We start from the raw sequence: 21353 nt of genomic DNA, 5'->3' as shown, positions 1-21353 counted from the left end.
TTGGTTGTTTTATAAAGGAGCTAGGAAGCAACAATCACAAGGAAATGAGAAATAATCTTCAACCAGGCTAATACAACTAGCATATTAGACACAGAGAGAGGGACTGTGTGGAGACCACTCATTTATATCCAACATATACAAACATCCTAGTACTTAGTCCTCTTAAATCAGACAAAACAGAATTGGTAAGATTGCCATACATGTCTCTAGGATGATCTGAACATGAGATCATGGCACCAAACGTGTCATAGATCAAGGAGAATCTGGACGACACTCTTGGCCACATGGTTTAGCTTCAGGTAGTCCTGCGAGGAGCAGGGAGTTGGACTTGATGATCCTTATAGGAGAGTCCCTTCCAACTGGAGATATTCTATGATTCTGTGATAATACAGCTGAGGTTAGGGGACCACAGAGATACAAGATTTCTGCTGTTGCTGACCAACCACTGCACCTGAAGACCTTTCGTGTATTTCAACGTGTCTTGCAAAGGGAGCAGCTACTAAGAAAAGCTGCATAAAATTAAACATTGTAGGTATAGATTATTAGGATGGATGAAGGTGACATGTTATACACAGTCATAAAATTTTCTTTTGTAATTGTATCATAAGTGGTTTTTTTTAATATTCAGCAGAAGTGGCTTCTGGTCTCCTTTCCTTTTGTTTCTTACAAAACTCCTTAGATTTTTAAACCACACTATTGCAAGTATTCATTCACCTATTTAAACTGAGTTATAAAAGGGTAGTCTCCAAAGCCCAGATCTGTGAAGATGTTTAAAAGTGTAATTCCTATTACATATTCCCCAAGCAATTTCCTTTCATTTCCTTTTTTTTTTTTAACTTTTCTTTAAACAAACAAACAAAAAAAGGGGTGGGGTGGGGTAAGAAGGGCTTTTAAACAAGATTTAGACTGCTAACTGCTTTCATAAATCTGGGCCTAAACATCTCTACAGCAAGAACAGGAGCTCCTCAGCTGACTGACTCTAGTCAGCAGCTGTGAGATTTAGGATGCGATGACGGCAATTAGCTTCACGTAAAATACAAAGTAGAAACTTCTTTGACCTAGAGAAGACTTGAAACAACAAGCCTCAAGTCTAGGGTAGAGAGATGTGAATTACTAGTAGTTCTGTACCTGAGGAATTGGTGCGGAACAACTCATGGGTGATATACTGAGATTCAGGACCTTCAATAAGCACCTAAACCACTTCCAAGCAGTATAGAAATATTTGTAAATTGCTGTGCAGAACCAACTATGATGTTTGATTTAATTTTTAAAAATAGGTTTGATAGGATAAGGATTTCCTGGTTTGAATATTTAATTTGCAATTACAAGAAATAAACATTTAAGCTTATGTATTTTTTATGACACAATATATGTATGGAGATTTTTATCTCTTTGATGAAGTAGAAAGGCAAGAGATAATTTATTCTTCATCTAACTTCACAGCTCATCAGACAGCTGTGCAATTTATCACGTGGCTTTTGCTGTATTGCCTATGTTTTAGTATTCTAACCTCCCCATGCCTTTAACCAGCATCTTTCCTCTCTCAGGCCTCAGTCACCTTGAGAAAGAAGTTTTTTTTTTTTCCTCCATATTTTGCAGATAAAGAACTTATCTTACAAAGAATCACAAAACGGTCTCAAGTCAGGTGCCAGAGTGGTAAAGATTCAATCATCTTACAGTGACAACTTTTAACCATTAAGGTCATAGCCTTAAAGACCAGTATTTCATGCTCTTGCAATGCTTCACAACCCTGAAAATAGGCAGATGTGCACATCTCAGTGCTGTAGAAAGGGTCAGATGCTTAATGTCAGAACCGCTAAAGAAGCAGATTACTACTATTAGGTAATTTTTTACAATTGTTGCAGATTTTCCTATCTCATTCCATTCCCTGAGAACTGTATTTCATTCATATTAAAGGCACCTGTATGCAGAGGTAGACTCAGGTAAGAAGTAATCTCAATACAACTTCTATAAATTCTAACACCCGCATCATCTTTTTATAAAAATGTCAAGTTAAACACCCTCCATGCTACAGGGGAAAAAAAAAGGGCCTGGTTTTGAGTGGCTTGAATGCAGTCATTTTTAACAGGGACCACATCTTACAACTTTTCAACTGTTAAAGCCTAATGCCTAGTTGTAACATGCATTAGTCACCATGACAATAATGAATTTGAGCACACATAGATACAATGGTTCTGGCTGAAAAATTAATAATTTTCTCCCTGTAATAATTTTAAATGTTCTGTGGACCAGCCAAATCCTCATTGTTTGCATACATTTGAATTCCTAGAGTGAGAGAAATCTTTTTAGCACCTTATACCTTTGGAACTTGAAATAATGGAAACAGGTTTATGGCGTACTTACGTTTTAAAAGCTTCTAAAGCTCGGTAGCCAAAATGGCCCCTCTGTGGCAGAAATGCTCCACGGAGGCAGTTATATGACAGAAATCAGGAGAAATCTACAGCTCCTCTGAAATCCTACTCTGAACGACGGGCTGTTGTCCTTACCACACTGCAGTACAGATCAGCCAGTTTGCTCTCATGTGCACAGCACATGTGACTGTCACACAAGCGATGAAAATTCAAAGCACCATCAGTGTTACCTCTAATTCCCCAAAAGTGCCTCTGCACACACCGTGGCACGTTCCACAGCTAGGCAAAGCCTATAGGTTAACACAGAAAGGGCAGCACAACACATTGTGGGGGTGAAACTGTGCAAATCGAGCTGTTTACACGGTTTCTTGCTTTGGAAAAGTGAGCAAACAAAAACATCAGGAACAGAAGTCAAAGCTCCCCCTGAGCGAGACTGCTGCTGGCAATCCCCCCATGTCCTGTATGTGCACCATACAGCCAACATATGCTAACCACATGGCACGATACACGAATGCGCGCACACATAATCCCGAAAGAGGGCAGACAAGTTACAAACTTTTTTTGTCATTTCAGCGACATGACACCCGTAGATAACACCATGGCAACAGACTGTACATCCATAGAGTGACAACATAGCCATTTATCACTGTATCTTACATTATGAACCTGATGAATCGATGAGAAAGGATATCCTGCATTCTGGTTGGTCCAGATCTCACAGACAGAGGACTGCTAATATAAACAGAAAACTACATCTCATCTTGTAAATATTAATGCACCACAACTGCCAAAAGGCAAGAATCATTAAGAAAAGGCTTGCAATAACATTAAAGAAGGAAGTAAAACAGCTGTTAAAAGTAATTTTTTATTTATTTGCTGACAGAATATTTTCGGACTGACTGGAAGGAAACATGGTTTATTCAGAGACTTCAGAAGAGGTTTCAGACTGAGTACAAGAAAACAATTTGGTCAGAAGTGCTGGCTGGTGATGTAAAGAGATAAAGTTATGCAGGCATAAACAGAAAATGCAGAGAGCAGAAGAAATATTGGTTACTTTCAGTTTCTGGCAGGAAAGAAACTTGAAGTCAACATCCCAATTAAGTTTTAAGATGTGAATCTCTCTCTGTTGGAGACTCTCACAGGGAAACAGGAAGGGGAAAAACTGGCAATACAGTCAACAGGAAAAATACATTTTCTTTGTAACAATTACCAGAAAAGAATGCATTGCAATTAATTGAAGCAGTTGCCCGCCACCTCCTTCCAACGGCAGTTCCTTTGCACACAAAGATACAGATAATACTACCTTTGGTACTGACCATGACCCTGCTGCGTAAATTAAAGGTTTCAGTCTACCTTCTACACTATCATACAGATAGTAGCAAAGCAAAGTAAGCATACTGTAGCATCTCTAGCAAAAGCATCAGAACTAGGCAAGCACAGCATTCACCAGCATCTTTTACATATTTCCTTGTTTGGACACTCATCAAGAAAGCATCTGTGACACCTCAGCAAGAGCTAAGATAACATTTTACAGTAGCCAGGCAACTAAAACAAAGCATCAGATGTAGGATCTGCCCACAGTATCTTTGGCAGGCTGCAACAAAAGGCAATAAACACGCATGAAAAATGCAACTGCAGCATCCAGAATAGATAGCAATTAATGTATCAGTAATTTAACAACAGCAAGAATGTGCATTGCTGGTTCTTGTCAGCAGCAGCAGCGGGAATTTAGCACCAATACTCAAAACAACCCAAAGAATTGCAACTCTTCTTAGAAATATGGCTCCTGCTCTTACCTTTTGTAGCCTGAAACCTGGCTGCTTGACTGGTGACAGACAAGGTTATCGCTTGGTTACTGTCAGGGCAGGCTGGCATCCTCTCATGATTGACTACCAAATGCTGCCAGGCAGGCTGCCTAATGTTGTTGATTGTCCCTATTTCCTTCATGATCAGAAATGCAAGAGCATACATCCCTTCCTCTAGCTTCAGTAACTTAAAACTTTCCCGTATCTGTTAATTTCTTCTCCTTCATCTTGTTCTCAAAGTTATTTGCTTCTCCTTCATGATGTGCAGGGCTCTGCATTTTGATAGCATTAGCTAATAAAAACCTTGACTTTGGTTCAGAGTCTTTTACCTCATCTCTGCAACTTGCTACAGAACAGCCCTCCTCCATGTGGGTGAACACATATTCTCAGTGCAAGGCCAGTAGCAAACACCGCTCCAGCTACTTCTGCAGTGCCGTTATTAGGACACTGCACTAACGACCTTTTTTTCTGTATGTCAAGCAACCTCTGGATGCTCTGGCCATGCCCCTCACTGTGATGCCAACGTTTGCTTGCCGGGGGCAGTCTGGTAAATGGGCATCCATGACACGAGGTTGTGCCCCTGCTTTGCAGAAGAAGGGTAAAAGAGAAGGCATTTCCATGCCAGGTGCAGCATCCCCCAGCATATGGTAATCAAGAAAACATACTGCAGTGCTATTTGGACACACTCACTGAGGTCTTGAAAGCAGCAAAGTAAGGCAGCACAGCACCATACGCTAGCAGGTGTTTTATTTCTCCCCAGCGCTGGCATGGGGCTGCCATGATGCCATCATATTGTGCAGCCGATTCTCACCATCTCGATAGTCTGGAGACAAAGGTGCATCCTTAAATCCTGCCCCTCCTGCGGACTTGCCTTTAGGGAGTGGTGTGGTGCCTTGGCTGGATCAGCCAGGAGCTGGTGCCTGTCCCCATGCAACAGAGGCGTGTGGGGCTCACCCGACAGAGCGACAGGGCTGCTGTGCTGACAGTGAGGCTGCAACAGCCACCCTACTGTGCTGCAGCACCTGAATGCATAAATACACTGGATACATCTACCGGCTGCTTTGGTGCTAACTCAGGAACAGGTAACGTGACACTGTGTGTACGCAATCTTTAAGTTGCTCCATTTAAAATGAGGGCAGGGAATCAATCCTTTCCTATACATACCAATGGTACCCACCCTTCTCCCCCCTCCCCAGCTCATCTTCTCCCAAACAAAAAACTCAGGGGTTAGTGTATTCCCTGTAAGATTTGGGAGGTCTTAATCTGATGCCTTTTTCTGACTGTGGGAATTCACATCTATGTATTTCACCTTCCTCTTTCACAGGTTAAAGCAGCAGAAGATATGCTGTCTTCAACCCCTTTTATAAATGAAGGGAAGCCCTTCTTACTATTTTTAATTATTTGGAGAGAGTGCATAAAAGCAGATGTTTGGAGCACTCACCTGCAAGAAACAAGTTCTGGGTCCAGGTCTCTGCTTGCTCCAAAGACTGTTTAAGGGAACTGCCCCCATCACGCAGACCTACCTACCTCCAGAACTACAGGTTTGGAGGATGTAGGCTTAAGGTAAATCATCTTTAAACAGAGGTGACTTGATTTATTAAATCAACAATTAATGAAGAGGACCAGCAGAGACCAAGAATTTCCCACAACTGTATGAATGCCCAGTCAGAAGGGCAGCAGTGCAAAACTCATTACTCTGTTCTGCTCTCATTAACGTTTGAATGACTAAGGTACTGAAATGCAGTACTGAAGGAACATTAATTTTATGGAAGGTAATGAATTCAAATTCAGAAACCAACCTTTTCCTTGCACCACTGTAAAAATATTTAGCATTTACTTTATACATATTTTATGTCTTCAAAGTGCTGAAATTTTTTAATGAATTACAAAATCCCCAGAAGCATTTAAAGTTGCATACCCCTGTGCTGAAGAGCAAGGAACCAAAGAAAGGAAAAAGGTTAAATGAGTATTTGAGGCCAGAAAATAGGCAGTAGGAGGGAGAACAGGGATTAGGCTTCAAACACTCGCGATTTTCAGCTTCCAAAAAACATATGCCCTCAAAAAGAAGGAAAAATTCAATCTGTGCATCTGCTTCCACCATAATAAACACACTTGGGCACTTAATACCACTGACACAGAGGTTCTAGGAGTTTAATAAAGAACATTTTCCTAAGCAATATGGTAAAGAGCAGCAAAAAACCAGCATCAAAACATGCACTTATCCTATTCTTCCCAAAAGATAAATGCTTAAATTGCAACAAGACTGCTGTCATGGTACCATTTTTGTGATAGGTGTAGATGTCCCATGCATAAAAGACTTCCATGCCTAGTCACCGTGGGAGACAACTCTGGCGGGCAGGAGGGACAAAGGATGGGAGAAAGGGAATGGCCTGAGCTGCACAGCTCCTGCCATCGGCTACCCATGATACAGGTGGCTGGTTACTGGTGTGAGAGGGAGGTAGAGAGGTGAGGCGCCGTGTTACCTGGTCTCCACTCATCCTCCTCCCTTCCCAGCAATCGCAGTTCTGCCATGGTCTCCTTACCACTCTATGACTGTCTTTTAAAATAATTGTTAAAGGACATTTTCACTTATCCTGTTTATTTAATTTAACCTGCTTAATAATAGTTCTTACTGTTCTTGCTAGCTTCCTCCAAGACAGGAGAAAATAGGGCATAATTACTTCAGACACCTGTAGTAAAGTCAGTAGCTAATTGTGTTCCAAAGCGTTTGCACACTTCCATCTGCTTTGAGTCTTTCTGATTACTCACATACTTACTGGAAAAGCTGTAGGACAGTACATATATAAGTCTTTAAGGTAGTGGGCTGTGTTGGAGACAACTTAGTGTTTCACAAGGTGAACAAAGTTCTCTAAGGAGAACTTAACTTAGGCTTCAGCCCTATAACAGGGAAGACTTGGTTGATAATCTGAAGACAGAAAGTAATTGTACTGAAAGTGATCACAAATCTGTAAGATTGATCATGGAAATTATATACTTTCTAAGGAGAGGAAAGGAGGAAAGCAACAGAAAAGAACACCTGGACAGCATATGCAGAAGGAGCAGGAGCTGGCTGGAAGGCAGTCAGGCTGTGACTGCTCCACACAGCTTAATGAACTTCACTCGACAGCACTTTAGGAGTTGTTAAAGGTTTACCTAAACTAGAAGCAATTATCCTCAGAAAGTCACAGAAGATACTGAAAGGACCCTGGAAGGTCTAAAAGAATATTTAAGATGGGAGGAAAGGATGTTTTGGGAAGTAACAGCCAGCCTAACTCCAGGGACCAGTAAGTTACTAGAAATGTTTAAAAATTCAGTCACCATCCTTTGGTCCTCAAAGTCTATGAGACCTTCTGCCATTGCTCCTGGCCACCCAAAATAAACACTTAGGAATATGTGCACATATGTGTGTATCTGTATCTATGTACATATTATTGAGAATAACAGAGAAAAAGAACAATATTGCCTGCCATGTGCTCCCCAAGACAGTTTCTGCAGGCCAAGAAAAATGGAAGATGTTTATAATGAGGTTGTTCAGTATGAATCATCTCTGATCAGATTTCCTTCCTTTATTGGAAAACTGGACAACTAAATCAGCAGCAGCAAAGAGAAGCACAGCAGGACCTAGAAAACGACTGTGTGACTCCTGATGTGGCAACACATGACATGCCCCATACACAAACTAGTCTGACTCAAAATGCAGTGATTGCACAAGAAGTTGAAATGCACCATTTAGATAATTACCTGTACTTAAGCACAACTGGCCTGGAACAAGACAAGGCAATTTGCAATGACCTGCTCCATGCTTGGCTTGGAGGAGCGCTCAGGGTCTCTAGGGAGCACCCAGACACGAGGGACTTGTCAGAATGGGGTAAGAACTGAAAATGGATTTGATGAACTACAGGAATCAGTTGGATGAAGTTCAACAAGATAAAGAGCATTCCTTGGGAATATAAGATTATATACACAAATAAAATAGCAAAGAAATTAGCAGAGCAATTTAACACAGAGGTGGGGAGAGAAGAGGACCTGGAAGTTTTAGTATACTTCAAATTATATACAGCAGTCTTGCAAAAGAAAAAGCAAATAAATCACATGACAATTCAGGCTGCAAGGGAGCTCAGGAAGTTTCCACTCCAACCTCAGCTCAAAGCAGGATCAGCTGTGAGATGGGACCAGGTTGCTCAGAACTTCATCCAGCCAGGTCTTGAAAACCTCCAAGGACAGTGACTGGACAGCTTCTGTGAGCAGCCTGTCCCCCTGCTTGCCTGTCATCATGGAGAAGTTTCTCTTGGCCTCCAGTCAGTGCCTCTCCAATTTTGGTTTTAGTACCCAAAGCCGCCTCTTCTCCAGCCAGCCCTGACTGCCCAGTCTCCTCAGAGGGCAACTGCTCCAGCCCTCGACCATCCTGGTGGCCCTTTGCCAAATTTCCTTCTCCTAAATACACCCCCCCGCCATGTATTTAATAAAAGCAGCATATTGTAAGACATGGGAAGGAACTTTTGTGCCATACAAGGCAGCAACCAGTGAAGGCTGGTGGCATCCAATTTTAGCTGCTGCACTTCAGGAAGGATGGAGGCACACCGAGGGAATCCAGGAGAGAGTAACAACAATAAGCAGACATCTCGAAAACAGAAGGGCATGGCCCTGGTTAGGTAAACGTGAGCCCCGATGGTCTGTTCACCTCTGAGCTGGTCTGAGTAGAGGTTGTTGGTGACTCCTGATGTCCTGCTGCCCTCTCCACCAATCCTCAGCAAGGTCACCCTCTCTTGCACTTCTATGTCACAGAGGCGGCTCATGTGGAGAAGGGGAGGTGCCAATCATCACCTCCTGGCTTATTCCCCCACTGCCTCATCCTCTGTGTCTCACTGCAGGGCTGTGCCTCGGGAAATCACTCCCATCTCCTGGTGCTGCAGCTCCAGCAAGGTGCAGAAGGGAAAGAGAGAAACAGCAGCAAGCCCCACGCCCTCTGATGCACATTATTTAACTTGCTAACTATAATTCTGTCTTGCTCCAGAAACAAGGAGAATTTTGGATCAAATCCCAGAAAAATCACTCTTGGCATGGTGAGCAACCTTTAAAGGTGCAACAGCTGAAAGAAACAAATGAAAATTGGATGAAGGGGGCTGCCTGGCCCCTTTTTTAATCATCACTCCAAATGTTTCAGAACCGTGGGAGAGCAGTTGTGCCATCTCAATAGATGCTGCTTCCCTCAGGGTTCCCAAAGCTCTGGGGAGAGCCTGTCTTAACAGCAAGAATAACCACAGATCCTCCTTGGAAAACAAGATCTTCAGAAACAGAGAGTGAAATTTGAAATTAGTACTTTCAGAGAAGCAGAAACTAGAAATAACACTTCTTACTAGATTAAGTACATATGCTTTGCATTGGTCTATTTCTTTTGCTTCTCCTGAAAAATGCTTCATATGAAGATTTCCAGAAAATCACCAGCCATCTTGGAACGATTTTCCTGGAGGCAGGCGGCGGGTGACCGGTGTGAGCACGCTCCAGGTCAGTGCACCCAGCCAGGTCTCGGAAGAAGGTGTGCGCCATGGCCAGCACACCCCAGGCAGGGAGACAACCAGCCCAGGACCACAGGGAGCCTGCGAGGACTGTCCCCTCCAGCCCGCAGCAGGGGGAGAGGAGCCTCCTCCCACACCAGGGTCGGTGCTCCAGGTGCCACGCACCTCCACCTCCCGCCACATGCAGGGCCATACGTCACACATGTTTCTCTGGTGACAGAAGACCAACAACACAGCTGCGCTTCTCCCTAGCCAGCCGACACCCTCCTTCATGTGACGGTGATCTCCTCTGATACACAGTTTTCATTTTATTTCAATCCAGCAACCCAGGAGCTGGGCTCCTGCTGGGGAGGCCCGATGGAGGGTCTCCCCAGGGGTTTTGCCAGGGCTGCGGCTGCCCTGCACAGCACCTGGAGGTGAAGCTTTCCAGCCGCAGCTCTGGCCCTGTGACCACTGCCGAGCAGCCGAGCCTCTTCTGAGTGACAACATCCCTTCTGCTAGCGCTGCCAGCTGCAAGTGCACCCCAGCCTTTTAGCCCTGCATAGAGGATACAAACTTCTGGACGAATACCACCGATAAAAATCATGAGACTTTGGTCCCTCAACATTAGGTAGAGGTATCTACATTTTAGCAAAAAAACCCCAACAACAACAGACTTGGATCTTTCAGATGAGCACCCCAAATTCTAGGTTCAAGCTTTTTCTAGCAGCTCAAAAATGTAAATGTTAGATATCCAAGTTCAGCTTTCATACAATCTTTCCAATGTAGAGCTTCCAGCTCACAAGACTGGGTGTGAAAACCAGTAAATTAATATACAGCATCTGTCCTCATCTTGAAAGAATATTTGTCCCCTTCCTGGTGTAGCATTTATGGCTTTAGTTGGGATCATTAATACCAAATATAGAAGCAGCTTCCTTAATTTCATATGCTGAAGCAGCATGTAGGTATGATCCACATCCCATGACTTTATTTCTAAAATCTTAGCTTCTGTAACATTCTTGAAAAAACTGTATCTTTCTATTCAGGCAGAAATTACTTAGATTTTCCATAATGTCTTTATCAGTTTACTTGTCCATTAAATACACAATACTCAAGGGATTCACAAATGAAAGTTCACTGAAATTTACAGTTCCAAGATAACAGCCGTCTATGGCATTAATATCTATATGAATTAAAAAGACAACTGTCAGTAACATCTATACCACTCAATAAAAATAGATTCAGTTAAGCATTTTCCTTTTGATGTTAAATTCAAGGTCTTCACAGTTCAGTCATCCTTCTGTATTAAAAATAAAATGCACCTAAAAATATGAACCTTAGAGCAATTTGTTTGGATTTTACATACTTGTCTTTAAAATGGCTGGCTGTTCATATGCTATCTCATGCTTATAAAAAACAGAAGTAAGAAAACTTAGAAGTAACAGAATGAAATAATCTAGGCAAGCATGTTTTTGTATTTATTGCTTCTTAAATCTACTAGTAAAGAATTCTGTTATTTCACCAGTAATTTCAACCACTGATAAAACCCATTCTTCATTGCTTCTTAGATAATCTCATTTTAAGCACCCTTATTTTCCTTCATTCATTGTAACCTTTCAATCCTTCTGAAGCAGAGAAGGAGACAGGAAAATAGCAAACAAGTAAATAAAAAAACGTCATACTGTGATCGAAAGTTAGAAACCCAAAGGGTGGGTCTTACAAGACAAGAATTTTATTTTTGGCTCCTTCAAACTTCCTGTGTCATCTTAGCCAACCTGAAACATCCCTGCGCCTCATTTTTCTTGGCTGTACAATGAAAGACATAATTTTAAACCTTATAGACCCACAGTGGACTGGAAATATAAATGCATTAGTATTTGTGAAGTATTTTGAAGATATTATTACGTTGAAGGTATTATTTCACAAAGCAGCAGAATTATTTCATATAAATCTGCCTCCGCTAATTCTATCTCTTGTGTTTATTACACTTTTTCTCTATTGTAGAGAAAGGATCTCTGGTACGATCTCTGTTTGAATGACTGTCTCCTGCTTACCAGTCCTAATCCCGCAATGAATTATTGTATCTCACAAAATAATGCTACAAGGCAGAATCCCAATAATTGGGGTAGTTTTACTTCAAACTTACTACCCAGTCATTACAATGACAAAACACATTTCAGTAATTGTGTTTTAGGGGAAAAAAAAACACAGCAAGAGCCCTCAGTCCATGGGACTGAAGAATCCAGAAAGGTTTCAAAATTAAGTCTGGCTTCAGCATCTCTGGGAACGAACTTCTCCCGCCAGCCTTTGTGAGTAACTTTTGCATCTCCCTGAGATCTTAAAGGATTCTCTTCCTTCCACCACAGCCCACTAGGGTGCCCCCCCATATGGGCCGCAACCAGGTTTATCCTACCAGGAAGCTTACTCTGACTCATTACTGGTTTTTCCTCCCAGAGGCAGACACAGCCCGGAGCCTTCCCCTGAGCCCTAACGAGGCACCCACCCACCGCCTCCTGAAATGACAGATCTCCCTCATCTCGGGGTGCACTGCGGGTTCAGTCCTCTGGGGAGAGCGTGCATCAGCATTGGGGTGATGCCTCACCCAGCTCTGCTTCTGCAAGAAGCAGCGTGGGCAGAGGTGCTCCCCACACCTCCCTGCCCACCCGCTGTGGGGAGGATGCCCTCTGCCCTCGCCCCAGGCTGCAGCGCTCTGGGCACCACCACAAGAGGCCTTATGGACCACTGTGGCAAAAAGCACCGTATGTCACCGGCTGAGGCAATAAATAGCAATAGCCTCAGGGCTAGCAGTCTGGGATATGCTTGCAGCTAGTACCTAAAGCTTCTGCGCTGCCTGGAGAATTACAGATCCCAAAGACCTGACATTTTAATTGGTGTATTTTAATGAACTTAGCTATGCTTCCTTTTAACCTCCACAGCTTTTCCCCGCAAATATCTGTTTCTTCCTCTCCGTGATTTCAGGGGTGAATGAAGAGCCCAGTCCCCTCAACAGGACTTCTCCTATTGGTTCTGGTTCCAAAGTCCTTAGGCTTTGCCTGCATGATTTCAGTTCTATTTTAAAGGTACAGGCAATCTTAGGAACAACCTCAGCTATTTTAAGCTACGTTAATTTGATCGTACCAATCTACAGTTTGCAGGCTCAGAATTCAACATCCACAGTCAAAGATGACTCAGACTACTCAACCTTTTCCGGATTTCCCTGCCCCCCCATTTTTTGGGGGGGGAAACAAACCATCTCACAACCTTCTGTATTACCTTTTCGGCAGTTGTGTTTTATCCAAACAGACGTCAAAGACTTTCCAAGTGGGATGACCAACTGCAGAGCTGGATGACCAAACCCATTGCAGTGGGGAATCTAAATTGGGTAGACTCATTGTTTATATTAGGATTTTCCCCTCTTAGGTCACGAACAGTCTGCTAGGGAACTGTGAATGAAGGTACATGCTGGCCTTGAGACAAAACCACCCACATTAAGTAAATTTAAATCAGTGCTTCCTCCAGGAAACAGTGTTGTATTGCTTACAAGCAGATTTGATTATGGTTTAGAGAATTGTTTAAGCTTATTTAGCAGATCAAAGGAAAACAGATTTAAACTGATGTGCACATTGTTTTAACAAACACTGGTTGATACCTGATGCAAAGATCAACATGCTTAACGACTCCCATGTAAAGTTTAGTGAAAACACAGGCCATAGTGAAGATGGAAACATCAGATCTCACCATTTTCTCTTAGATTTTAAATTGAGGCTAAAACCGGCCTCATCCTAACATTTCTGAAATAAAATTAAGTTCATGAAAGCAATGCCATGAATAAGCTCTCAATACCATGTTGGCACCTCTCTTCAAGGCCATAAAAATACCCATTAATCTCATCATGATGAACACACACCTAAAACCCTTAAAAAAATATCACAGCCATCAAAGATGTCTTTATGCACATCTGTCTACTATAGCATCCAATAAACATGCAGATACATACAGCAGCATGCAAACAGCCTAGCAAAGAAAGGGTTAAGACAAAGAATATCCTCAAAGCAATTCCAACAGTTCCTCTACATCATTCTGTTTTGAGAAGTATTCTAGCTGGAAAGCTGGACTAGTATCTCAGAAGTTGCTGGTGAGCTGACATAAGCAAAGGAACCTGCAAACTGCAAGGAGGAAGTTGCTAGATAAAAAAAACAACCATGGAGCTCATGTTAAGAATCAGTTGAATCTCCTTTATTTTCCAGAAAAAAATATTTTACCTTTAATGTCAAAAGGGTTTGGGGGAAAAAGACTGAAGGAAATAGAATTCCTTTTAGCAAAGCACATATTGCAAAAAATAAATTTAAAAATCTAGAGGCTAGAATGGTTCAAGAAATCCCTGATTAGCCTCTTAATGGGGTGAGTCCAATTTAGTGAGAATGATCACCAGAGGGAGTCATTGACTTTCCCATTAAAGTCAAAGGGAACTTTACATACATCAGGCGCGCAGAATTTCGGGGCACAGCTGAGAAAGACTCCAAACAGATTGGAGTTCAGGGACTAACACAAAATGCTGTTTTATGGATTTCATCTGACTTCATTTTCCTCTTTGGAGTCCCAAAGGATGACTGCTATATTCCACAGTGAAAGTTAGAGAGAAGGCACTGAAGTCACTCAGTGAGTACATACTCAAAAAAAAAAAAAAAAAAAAATCTCAGCACTTAATTGGTTTTAAAGCAGTTTGGAGTGGTGTGAGTGCTAACTGCTCAGTTTTCCCTTTGGATATGCAACATATCACAGCCCTGCAAAAGCTATTTTTAACAGCACAAAGAAAATCTCCAGGTGCCATATATGACAGCGTATCATACCTCTTAGAAAAATCAGGACTTCAAGCAGGAAAAGAAAAGAGTCAAAAGGAGACAGGAAGAATTGCTAGTATGTTTTTCTGGGGTTGTTTTGTTGAGTTTTTTTCCCCCAATGCTGGTGACTAAAAAAGGAAGTGAGAACAGGGATTTGTGAACCAAGTGATAAAATCAACTAAGTAGATGAACCAGTCTACTCAGCCATGAGCAAGTGTGCATTTCACGCTCTACCACCAAATTTCATGACCTTCAAAGAAATATTTCCATGTTAAGAACTGGGCTTTTCCTTGCTGGATTTCAACTCAACCTTGTTCTTGCAAAAAAACACAACAAACCCTGCAGACTTTGGTTTGAAAACAAGCTCATTCACTAGGCAACTTTCCCCTTTATTCTGTACAATAAGATTATATAGTAGAAAATTAGGAGATTAAAAAAAGGCAAGGAAACAGACCCACCCAACCAAATGCAATTTCACTTCCCGAGAAACGTCCTCTGAACAAATGGAATCCAATTTGTTTCTGTGTTCCCAGGTAACAACAGCACCTTGGTTTGCTTGTTTATCTAATTACTTCTTGTTCATGCAATTAGCTGACAGACTGCAGCCTTTTGTTCATTATGTTAACTGTAACACAGTTATTTGCATAGCTGTTGCCATTTTGAGTCTGAGTTTTGGATAGCGGCTCTGTTTTGGGCTGTGGCAGGCAGAGAACTGCTGGGCAGCCTCACACAGGGCAGCACGCAGCGACCTGCTCCTTTGTGGAGTGAGTCGCTCCAGGAACTGCCCTGGCTGCCCATCTGCTTCTGACGGTAAGTCAAAGCCCTGTTTCCAACACATGCCGCAAAGCACCACATGGCTTCAGACCTGTCTGTCTTCCATCAGATGTACCATCAAAAAACAGTCGAATTAATCCTAAAGCATTTTTGCCAACAAGCTGTCCAAGCTTAACTTTACCGCCCTTTAGAATGGTACAAGACATCACTCCAGTCAACATTTGCTTGACTTAAAATTATCAGTACTCTTACTGCGGTTCTTATTGTGCCTGGCTGAAAAAATTTAGAGATGGAGACTACTTTAGGCTTTCTTTCATGAACAGTTTGATTTAACATCCAGTTGAGTCTAGTTCTGTTGTGATAATCAAATGAGTTGTTGCACAGTTAAATCTTTTTTTAAACACTCAAGATATATCCCCAGATCACTGAGTTTAGCAGAATGCTGACCCTCTCCATTAATAAATGCAGCAATCACCATCCCCCAAGTCCTCCGAGTTTCTGGCAGTGAACTGACGTCAGCTTATTTCTATCTAGGTTGCTCAGAAACTGAGGAACCCGCACCTTCCTACAGAAGCAAGAGGCAGAGTCAGTGCCAGTGGAAGTCTGCATGCTCTGGTGTGGAGGAGGCACCTTCAGCTCGGCCTCCAGGCACCTGAACACCCCCAAAACTCTACCTCAGAGGGGAGAAACTGCACACCAACTTACACTATTTGAAATATACAGAACTGGAACAGACAACTTGGAAAAATTGTCAGTCTTTGCAGTTTACATTTCAGCCTTCATATATGACCCACAGCTATGGTTAGGATTAGTTCTGTAGCCAACTGCAGCAAGGCGCAGCCTTTTAACGGCATAATTTTAACCCTACCTGTGCCATCTGCCTCTCCAGCTTTGACCGGGGAATATCATCAAAATAGTTTTCATTTCTTCTTCTCCTTGCATCGCCCTGCATGATAATGTGGGGAACGTCCAGGGAGCCACCAGTAGTGAAAGTGCTTTGGCTAAGTGATGGAGACAACTGAGGAGGAGTGTGGTTACCACTGGGTTCCTGGACAGAGAGGAAAAAATGCAGTGTAAGAAGAACAGCATATTGCTGACTCCAAACCACCCATTTAAAAGTCCGTGTTAATTATTCATACTAAAAAAATTAAGGAACAATTCCTGAAGTAGAGGTTACTGTGGACAAACTTTTGAGATTTGCTAAGGTGGAGAGCCTATATGGAAGGAAAAATAATTTCATTATTTACATGAACTAGTGGCAAATTCCCTCTCCAAAACCTCCTTGTGTAATACATACTCTCTTTTAGGACTGCTGGAGAGATAAAACAGTAAGTTACTTCTTGTCAAGGCCCAAATAAAGCCCATGATTTAGGACTAGCTATTTGTAAGATGAAATACATTCTCACCACTTCTGAGCAGCCACTCTTGAGCAGTGAAAATGATTTGAAAGTGATTTGAACTCTAGCAACATCTCTTGCTGGAAAAAAGAAATGCATGAACATTTACAAAATATAGACACTTCTTTTGCAATTTTTATAGGTCTTGCCAAACATCCGTTTAACCTGAAGTACTGGATATCAGACACAAGCTAAATAATAATTCCTAGAATGCATGAAAGCATCAGAATACAAATACTTTACCAGGCTTGTAATCTGTGCTGAACTGTGACCTTTATCAGTCAGTGTGCAAATACTACAGCGAACTGATACGTGAACTCCATCTAATAAATGGCAACATGTGTCCTCTCAATCATACATTTTACCAGCATCTGCCATCACACTGCTCGCAGACAGCCACTATATGTATGTCTGGGCACACCTATTCTCATGCACATCACATCACTTGTTCAAACACCAATTACAAACACTGGTGCCCAGCCACACCGTTCAGCCCTGCCTTGGAGCCTGCAACCAGCAGAGGCAGTGCTACAGTGTACTGGCCAGCCAGCCTGCACACACAGCACCCCAGTGTGGACTGTAAAACACTGTCATAGCAACTGGATAGGGAAACATGTTCCTCTCTCGTGATTTAGGTTACTGGGCTCAATTTATCTGACACTAGAGATTTCTCTGATAATAAGTTCTTTGGAGGGAAAATACCCAGGAATGTGTTTGCACAGTGCAGACCTTGTTTAAATTACCTATTACTGTAATACTGCACAACAAGAAGGGACCTGAAGATATCAGAGGAAGCAAAGACCTGCTTCAGTGTGCCTGGATGGTAAAAACACCTGCCTTTTTATTTAGACAAGCAAAGTGGGCATTTCATGCATGACTACATTGAAGCAAACCTAATTCTGAAAAGCATCAAGGTACTTTACTCCATTGCTGTTCAGAAACAAGACCTGGTGTAAGAAATCAGAGAGCTGTAATCTATTCCAAATGGAAAGGAAAGTTGCAATTCTCTGTATGTGGTCAAGTAATAGTAACATCCGATGTTAACAGCTGAAGCGTAGCAGTCTATGTGACATTATTCCTTGCAATCACGGTAACAGATTAGTATTTTTTATGTTGGCTGACTAAAGTCAGTGAGTCAGGGATATATAGTTGTTTAGCAACATTTAATTAACTGGGATTATTTTTGGTTTTTAATTCTTTAGCTTTCCTATGATTTGAGACAAGCACTTGATGTTTCCCAGGGCAAAAAAAAAAAAGCGTGTTTTCCTCTTAGGAATAGGTTTTTTCCCTCCTTCACAAAATCCACCTACATTTGGCCCAGTTAAAAGCTTCTGAAAAGCTGTCGTCTGCCCATGCTCAGAAGGTTTGGTGAGGCATAATCTCTAAAACCCACCCTCCATGGGCCCAACTCTGCCTAGATGTGCACACACCTCTGCCCTGAAAATAACCCGAGTACAGGGGCACCAAACAAGATCCTGTCTACTGACTGCTACCTGCTGCTTCAGCCAGGTAGCAACCTCTGCTCTGAATCGCTGTTCACCCACTGTTAGCAGACTGACAGGGCCATCAGCACGCCAAAGTGACAGATGACCGTGCAACGGACACACAGATTCCAGCTCTCATGAAGCTTTTCACGTTTTATCAAACTGCATATAAAGCAGAAGTTCACTCAGAGATCTAAACTGGAAGACTGCTGGCAAGGCAATAAAGACAAGCATTACAAAGTCAAGAAATAAAAGAAATATGGTGCCTCTGCATTATGGAATAGTATGTAATTGCATGATTCTACACTGTTTTCTCAAAGTTGTTCTTCACAGCACAGATGGATCTTCAACTGTGCAGCATGTTGTCATATACTCAGCACTGTGTTATCACCAGTTATTGTGTAGTCAGTATTTTATTCTCACCTTGTTTTGTGGCCCCAAGCCCCTTCCCTAAACTCTATTCAAATCCTGCTCTGAAGATAGGATGACTAATATCGTCATTTTCATGACACTCATGTGCTTTACAAATGTCAATCAATTCATTTTCACCACACCCTGTGACTTCTGGCATTTTGTAATCGCTACTTTAGTGTGGGGGACCTGAGGCAAACAGACAAAGGTTAAAAAATATCAGTCACTTTGGCCGTCCAATTACGATTTCTATTACCGATTTTGTAAGTGCTTATATTCAAAACTCCACATCTATTGATCTAATTTGCAGCAGCGTGTGCTCAGCCCATGGATAAATCAGACTCCAGACTCCAGTCAAATACGCAGAATGTCGGTAACGTACAATTAGTGACTGTTTATGAGGCAATTGCCTAAATAACTTACCAAGTGTTATCCAAGGGCTTTGTGGCAAAAGCAGGTATAAATCTGTATTTTCATAGCTACAGCTATTCCCTTAATCATGAATCTTTCTCCCATTCTTCCTTCCTTCCTCTTCCTAACTCCATACCTACTTTCTGATCTCCCTAATAAATCTGCAGACCAGCCACGGATGCTTGTGCAGGTGCTACCATGGCCTCAGTACCGTGCTACTGTTAGTCACAAGGCATTCGTATCATGTTCCCACCCTGTTATGGATCCATGGATACATGCCCTGCAGGGACATCTGATCACATATTTCACTATTGAAATTTGCTTCATCCCTACCTCTCAGTCCTGCCGGTCGCATAAAGCCGGAACCACATGCAGGTCAGTGCTGGAAGGGAGCTTAAGAGATCCTTCCCCGGGCTGCCTAGGTACGTCTCATGTCCCACAGATGTTTGTCTAACCAGTTCCTAAAACGAGGAATTCTCTCCAGTGATTTAATTCTCGTGTTAAACTGTCATTGCTATTGTAGCACTGCTTCTCCAAATTTTCAGCCTAAAGTTGTTCCTTCAGTTTAAATTCCAGCCTCCCATGCTGACCAGGTCAGGATGGGGGTTCCATGACTAACATGGAAACTGGTCCCCTAATTAAAGATTGTAATGCAGTCAAGGAAGGAAAGCAAGATTACAGCAGTAACCTGAGATCAAGCATTTTCTAACTTTGAAGTTTTTTGACTTTGAAATCAAAATAACTTTTCCTTAGTACACAGTTACTACGGCAGTAACATATTTTGTGGATATTTTTAATGTTTGTTGCTTTTTTTCCCCTTCAATATTTAAAATATTTCAGAGGGAAAAAATGGTTAAAGGCTAATACAAAAAGAGTTGAAAAAGATGAAGTGCTAACCATGCTTAGGTTGACCTTGGGACCTTAAAAGTAGACTCTTTAAACAACAAGCTATCTTTTCTACTGATCCAGAGCAACCTGGTCTAGTGGAAGCCATCCTTGCCCATGGCAGGTGGGTTGGAACTAGATGATCTTTAAGGTCCCTTCCAACTCGAACCATTCCATGATTCTATTTAAATTGATCTTCCAGTAGCAGCGATTTATTTAAATCAATTTTCAAGCTAAAAATTATTGCAAACTACAGACTAAATACTATGTCTTCATTTCATATGAAATGGCATAGTAGCAGTTGATGAGAAGGAAAACCTTAATCCAAACTCATGTCCTCCTCTACGGGATTCTCTGTGAAGACTCCAATACCATGAGGTGATGAATGACACTTAGCACTTGCCCACATCCGTAGACCTAGCTGTGGAGCAGCAGACTACTTTTTATCATTTTGACTACAGATGGAGGACATCCAGCTTTCTTTACAGTATTAACTGAGAATATGCAGTCCTAACCAACACCATGGGCTAAGGCAAATTTTCCACCCTCTGAAGAGGAACTAATTCCCCAGTTCAACTCACTGAAAGTATTGAGAAAAAAATGTGTGACTTTCAAATGATTCCTCTTTCCTGGGAGTGTTTTAACACCTGCCATGTATCAGGAATCATTCACATAATACATAAAAAATAAAATACAAGAAAAATATCCCCACATTTGCACAATGTGCCTTAGAGCAGGATGTTAGAGACTTGTGAGACCTTTTTCAACATGTCATTAGGAATAGGTTGAATTGGAGGAGGGGAACTAAAATGTCTATACGTGGTATCTGAGAATAAGCAGGGTGAAAACAGGCTGGTCACAGAAATTTTAGGTGTATGCAAAAATAAGCCCTCATTCTGTCTTTCTCTATTTCTTTTTACACAAGGAAATCTAACTTGGATGCACAGACACTCTCTGACATTTGAAAATTTAGTCCCAAATGATACTCCAGTCAGAAATGCAGTCCCATGAAAATAACCAGATCCAATCAAATGCAAAAGGTGTGACCTAAAATATCAAAAGTCTTGATATGAACTCCCTTGGAGAGAACACAGCAGGAACGGGTCATCAGACCACAACTTGATAAGGGTAACAGAGTGCAAGGGAGCAAAGGCATTGGATCGGGGAAACCAAGTGAAGGTGCTGAAATGAGAGGAGATTAAATCTGGCCAAGTGCACAAAAACCCCAGGGACATTGCAACAAGGTTTGTGAAAGAGGGAATACAATGAAAATTATAAACAGGACAGAAGTTTTTGAGACAGAAACATCTTAATGGCATTTATATCTCGCAATTTCAAGAGGCTTTCCTTGAAGAAAGCATAAAGCATATGTCTGAAAAGTAAGTGCAAGCATTTGAAAACATGAAAGGAAAATGGTAACTCTCCTTCCGCAATACTGATCAGCTGGGCTGGGACTCCTGGGGGCAAATGGTAGACGT

At 42.0% G+C, this 21353-nt stretch overlaps 1 protein-coding gene across 9 annotated transcripts in view; it reads right to left on the bottom strand.

The window, feature by feature from the left end:
• The window catches only part of ANKS1B (ankyrin repeat and sterile alpha motif domain containing 1B), a 441694-nt gene that overhangs the window by 31368 nt on the left and 388973 nt on the right, over nt 1–21353 (bottom strand). For 5 of the 9 annotated variants that reach the window (XM_037390597.1, XM_037390600.1, XM_037390599.1 and 2 more), the window contains 2 exons: nt 16156–16335; nt 3030–3104 (listed from right to left, as the gene is read on the bottom strand). In XM_037390597.1, the coding sequence (XP_037246494.1) occupies nt 3030–3104; nt 16156–16335 (255 nt within the window). The remainder of the gene's footprint in view (nt 1–3029; nt 3105–16155; nt 16336–21353) is intronic. The other 4 variants (XM_037390598.1, XM_037390605.1, XM_037390601.1 and 1 more) reach the window with 2 other exon arrangements.

This window comes from Falco rusticolus, chromosome 5 (assembly GCF_015220075.1).
Source record: "Falco rusticolus isolate bFalRus1 chromosome 5, bFalRus1.pri, whole genome shotgun sequence".
NCBI classification, from domain to species: domain Eukaryota; kingdom Metazoa; phylum Chordata; class Aves; order Falconiformes; family Falconidae; genus Falco; species Falco rusticolus.
This window is presented reverse-complemented; position numbering and strand designations above follow the sequence as displayed.